Consider the following 6,000-nt stretch of genomic DNA (forward strand, 5'->3'; position numbering starts at 1 on the left):
GCTATAGATAAATTATGCCCTCATGCATAAGCTTGGATAAATGTGTTCATACCCTCCCTGTATTTGCACTTAGGGGTAAAGAAGAAGCCAGAATCGGTAGAAAGTACCTCAGAAGATGAAGATGAAGTTGAAAAACAGAAGGTAAAGTGATGTAAAAATGTTGCATTCCATGAATTCTGCAAGTATTTGGTATGTGTTTGTGAGTTTTATTCTATGGCAGTAGAATAAAACTCTGCAATTTTAATAGTGAGAGCTTTTGGAACAAAAACTACCAAGAAGTAGTTTGTGTGTTGGGCAGTGCCAAGGGGTTTGTTTTTGTTTTTTTTTTTCTAGTATCAGTATTGTATGAAACATTTGTGAGGTGAAACCTTGTCCTGTATATTTTTGTCCTTGAGGATTGAGTTATTTGCTATTTTGTGTTTTCTTTTCATTCCTTCTCAGAACAAGTTAACTAAAGAAATTACTTAAATCCAGATATGTTAGTTTTTATTTTGCTATATGAATATCAGTGTTAAATTGTGTCCATTAGTTATTTCTAAACTGCGGTGTACATTTTTCAGATAGATTGTTACTGTGTTTGAAAATTGAATGTGGGTATTTGCATTTATTTTATATCTAATAAGGAAATCAAATTGTACTAATGCTACACCTCAAAATGTTAAAATAATGTTTTTATGGATTAAATAATGCTGCCCTGATGGCCCTATTTCAACTTATTTAAATAAATGTAGACTCATACAGGCTTTATTAATGAGATGCTGAATATTTTCATAGAAAGCTTTCATTGTGTACGCGGACTTTCTTATTTTGTAACAGGCTGAAATGGCCCTGCTGATGATGGATGATGAGGATGACACCAGAAAACATTTTAACTATAAAAAGATTGTAGAACAACAGAACTTGAGCAAGAAGAAAAAGAAACTTCTTATGAAAAAGAAAGAATTACTAGAAGATGACTTCCAGGTAATTGTGTACTCCTTGACTTTGTGACTGGAGCAGGAATCTCATGAACTGTGACTTGTGAAGCAGCTCACGTTTTATTGGGCTTAAAAGCTTTCCTGTCGTGGGAAAAGCTTATCTAAAATAAATGCTTCTTTTCTCCCTTCAGGTAAATGTTGCTGATACAAGATTCCAAGCCATGTTTACTTCTCCCCTGTTTAATTTGGATCCTTCAGATCCAAATTTCAAGAAGACAAAAGCAGTAGAAAAGATCCTGGAAGAGAAAGCTCGCCGAAGAGAAGAAAAGGAGCAAGACCTTAAGGAGGCAAACAAGGGCCTGGAGAACAAGATGGCAAAGAAAGGAGAGGTTGCCAAGAAAGCCATAGATCCTGCCCTATCCATGCTAATAAAGTCTGTCAAAAATAAAACCCAAGAGTTTCAGGCACGGAAAAAGCAGAAAATCAAATAACTGAACTTTGTTCTTATTCAGACTTATCCCAGCCCTTCTAACTGGAGACATCTGCTGAAGTTACTGCAGCCTCCTCTAACTGCTGTCCACCTAAAATGTCCTGAAAAGTCATTTAACTATGTTGGAGAATTTTGAAGTGTTCAGAGTAATAATTGCTCCTGTCTTTTGCCACAACAAATACTGTTTTGCACATATGTAAGGAAATGATGGTTTTGGGATGGTTTGTTTTGAATCATGTCATCTCTTAAAAATCACAGAGGTGCTGAAGATGGCTGCAAAAATCATAATTATGGGTTTATTTATAAATAATAAAAGCAGTTCTTTTAATAAACAGAGGTTTATTGCTGAGACTAAGTGGTTTTTAAGTTTTTAACTCCACTGAAATCTGTAAACTATGCTTGTCTTGATAAAGAAGGTAATAATATAACTACAAATGGAAGGAATTTTGTATACAAGTTTTTTGTAGATTTTTAAAAATTGCATAAATGCTTTATGAATTTCTCCTTTAAATACTTAAAGGTAATAGAATTAATTAATGGGAATATTGCCATTTAGAAGTGTTTCATTGAAGTGTTTCATTAACATACTTTGGAAATAAATAGTTTTTAATTGGCCCAAAAGAATTTTGGGTACTAGCTGTGTTTTTTTTCTTTCACGCCTAAATGAAATTACATCAAAATAAACTTTTTGCTATTGTTACTTCATTTCCACGAATATGATACCTATACGAAGTCTTCCAGCATTGGAAGTGTTAAAAAAGAGGGAGGTGGGGAGGAGGGGGAAAGGGAAAAATCAAAGGGAGATGTTGATGATACAATTTTAGAAACTATGTTGTTTGGCCATGTTAGTGTTGGTGATGAAGGTATCAAAGGTGTAGGAAGAATACAGTAAGTAGAAAATGATCACTCTTCCCTGGGGTGTGGCCACTGATTTGTCTTTGGTGTGGATTGGGGTGTTTGCATTTATTTTAATGTTTGCTGTATCAGGTCTAATGGGAAACAACATGGCCTTGCAAGAGAGGCTGAAAACTTCAGAAACAAGGAGCTGAAAGGGAATTTTCCATTTTAAAGACATAATTTTTAATTTCTGAGATGTTCTACTAATCTAAACAAAGGCTTCTCTGAAAACAGAGGTTGAAACTACAACTAACCAAAAAGCCAGTGTTTAAATCAAGTAAATTTATCTCAGTATGCAAAGGAGATAAGAGAGCTGGATTAGCACAGGGGAGGCTGGAGAGTGACCAAAACAGCCAAAGGTATTAAGGAACATAATATACAAATACAAGTGGAGATGGATTTTAAAGGAGTGCTTTGCAATGATGTGCCTGTGGAATACTTGCAGACCTTGAGCGTTTTAAATGTAATTACTCTTTGTAAACATTTGAACATCTTCAGAGTTACTTTGTTTTAGTACTGGGCCCATGGAGAGCCTCCCATAACTTTGTTTAGTGATTTGAATGGAAAAGCAATTTGTTGGGAAATGAAAGGCAACAACAAACTGTACTGGCTCTTGAATCCCCTAACTCTGCTGAGTTCTACCGAGCACTTGTGTGTTATGGGTGCGTTTCTTTTCAGCTTGGTGCTTTTATAACTGGAAGTTGACATGTGGAATTGGTGACTCTCTGCTCCTGCAGATTGCCCAGATTTGCTGAGTGACTCACAGGTACAAAACCCTCCACCAGAACTTCGGTACTCCTGCAATGCCTCTGATACAGTTTAACATGTGGCCAAAGTGTTATGAGCCTGGTGTAAATGTATCAATCTCTGAGGGTCCAGCCCTTGCAGATTGGTTTAAAATAACCTTGGTGAGACTGCTCTTCAGAGGCGTTTTGTAAAGTAAAAGGTTTAATAAATGAAAAACAACAAACATTACCGAAAACAAAAGAAAAGCCACGCACCGGTGTCCAAGAAAACCTCTGACACCCTGCTAGTAACACTCTAAAAAGCCCCTTACTTCCTTTGTGCTCCTTCCTAACTACGGAATGTTTTAGGAGGGACAATTTGGCCTGCTGCCAATAGGGAGAGGTACATGATTTGAGGAACAGTGACAAGGCCCAACAGGCTCTTCTCTCCTGCCACTGAGACAATTACAATGAGAAGGGCACAGAACTTTCTAGTTAAACTTCCCAAAATGTCTAAAGGTAAAACTGAAACTCTTTCCTTGTACAGAGATGCCCACTCGGGGGTGGGGGATGCTTTACTACATGCCTCTGTTCTTGACATGAACTTCGCTGGAGGAGTCATTTGAAAGGTCTGGTTATAAAATTAAAAAGTCACAAATTGTGAGGACTTCTTATTGAAATTAGATTATATAAGTTATGTTGTATCTTCACGTGGATGTATGCTGGCTACTTTCTCCTGTTGGGATGCCTGGCCTCTACCTGGATGTCATAGCAAGACAAAATGCATGGAAAGATGAAGGCAGACTTCACAGTGACTTTAATTATCGGTTGAAAAATTTATTTTGTTGCATCTAACATGTATTCCTGTAACTGTTTAATGTATGATTGTTTTATGTAATCAGATGTTTTTTGTTGTTGGTTTTGCTTTCAAGTTACTGAGTGCTGAGGGGCCATCTTAGTTGGGAAGAACTGGAGAACTTCAGGCTCTGTCCTAGCATGCACCTTAGATGGGAATTTTTTTTGTTTGTTTATAAAATTATTAGCTCTAAAATCTGTTTTTCTTTTTCCCCTTTAAATTTTTTTAAATTGCTAATTAGTATTTCAAATCCCATCATCTAATCTCCATGATTCCAGATCAATGTGAGCAAAATCTGACATGCTTTCTGTATCTCCAGCAGAAAAGCATATCTTAAAAATCTGGTAAGAATCTAGAATTCCCTGCAATCCATATCCCTTGGTGTAAACAAAACAAATGATGGTTTTGACCATCTCGTTCTTTTAAACATGAAAATAGGATCTAGAAGTTCCAACCTCTCAAATGTGAAATATGATTTAGCTTTTCACTTTCACTAGATGTCATGTAACCAGCAAAAGTGAAGGCAATGAAGTAAAATAACACATTAAATACCGGGACTGTTAAAAGTGAGACAAATAATTTTTCTAGCAACTTACGGTGGTCTGTTATAAAGTAATTTGTCTCCAAATTGGCAGTCAGCAAAGCTCATACTGAATGTAATCCAGGCCTTTAAAGCTCTAATATTACAAGAGGAAATCACAAGAGGGTTTGATTTATTTAAAAACTCAGAAAGATCAGACAATAAGAGATGAAGAGCCATGTATGTTTTCAATCATTCCTTCTACCTAAAAATTAAATGTATTTTTTCCAATTAATAGCAAGTTGGCTTTTTGTTCTTTTCATATTTTGATAGTATCCAAAAATAACAGTGAGTTTTGCCATCACATACTTTTTTAGCAAACAAAGCAAACAAGCAAAATACTGTGGGTTTTCTAAAGAAGGTCTTGGGAACTTATGTTATATATGCTCTATATTTAAAAGTACTAGAGTAAGTAGTTTGCTTTGCATTTGTCTTAAATCATGTTAAATGCCAGAGTCAAGTTTTGTAGCTGTGATAAGAAAAACAACACTGGTATTTCTGATGGCACAGTATTTTTATTAATTCCTAGAATACTTTAAAGAACTGTAACTTAGTGTAAAAATGGACCTTTTCATGTAGAGGACTATGTTCCTGCATTCCTGTAAGAAGCAAGACAAAGTGGCAGAAAGGTCTGTTTTGAAGTTTTCTGTCCTTAATATACAGCATTATAAATGGGAGTATTTTTGTCTGGGTTCTGGACCCAGTCGAGATGAATGTCACCTCAGGTCATTAGTACTTTCTATCCCTCTCATCACTAACATATAAGTAATCCCTACTCAGGACTGTTCCAGCTCTGTATTTCAGCCATGCAACACTGTTGAGTTCTAAACAGCATAACTTGTAGCCTCCAGTGAGCCCACGGGCAAACCTTGCTCCTCTCCCATCCTCACAGACACCCGATCCCACAGCTGGTTGCCACAATTTCACGGGCAAATGCTCCTGGACTGAGTCCCATGAGCTCCTTGGCACTGCACAAATCCCTTGGCTTTGCATTGAAATCCTGCCCAGTGCACTTAGACCTTCCTCCTTTTGTATTTCTGGGACAAGGAAGGAGGGAAAGGACAACTGAGGCAGATGGGGTTTGTAGTGACTTCTGACAGCGGGATCAAGGATGGGCATTGTAAGTGTGAACAGAAAAACTGCCCCGTGCAGTCAGCAACGTGTGTGCCTGAACCACTGCACAAAGGGGCTGGCAGGTTGTACCAAAAGGACTGGGAATAGCAAAGGAATGGTTTAGGGCTGCTACAGGTGATTAAGAGTTGAAATCAGTTCCATGGAATTCAAAACTCTCAAGCATAAGCTGCTTCCCTTCCTCATCGCCCTGTCTGCTTTTCCCCTTAGGCTGGTGCCTGGGCACTCAAAGAGGGAGGAGGTACACGAGCTGGCCCAAGAATGGATGCCTTGGACATTTGGATGCCTTGGGCTTTGGAGGGTTTAGGGGCAGGTTGCTCCTTCTCAGCAGAAGTAACAACTGAGGAGAGTCAGCAGGGAGAGAGCCTCAGATGTGCAGTGATGAGCAGTGCCTCTGCTGTTGG

General features: G+C 37.8%; 1 protein-coding gene across 1 annotated transcript in view; it reads left to right on the top strand.

Moving 5' to 3' along the window:
• ESF1 (ESF1 nucleolar pre-rRNA processing protein homolog) overlaps window positions 1-2,000 on the top strand; it is a 29,076-nt gene extending 27,076 nt beyond the window's left edge. Inside the window, exons 12-14 of the mRNA XM_066177802.1 lie at window positions 74-141; window positions 817-963; window positions 1,109-2,000. Coding sequence (XP_066033899.1) covers window positions 74-141; window positions 817-963; window positions 1,109-1,408 — 515 coding nt within the window. The 3' untranslated portion in view covers window positions 1,409-2,000. The remainder of the gene's footprint in view (window positions 1-73; window positions 142-816; window positions 964-1,108) is intronic.
• Window positions 2,001-6,000: the final 4,000 nt, after the last annotated feature.

Source organism: Chamaea fasciata, unplaced genomic scaffold (assembly GCF_029207755.1).
Source record: "Chamaea fasciata isolate MVZ Bird 193981 ecotype frontalis unplaced genomic scaffold, bChaFas1.0.hap1 SCAF_3, whole genome shotgun sequence".
Taxonomy (NCBI): domain Eukaryota; kingdom Metazoa; phylum Chordata; class Aves; order Passeriformes; family Sylviidae; genus Chamaea; species Chamaea fasciata.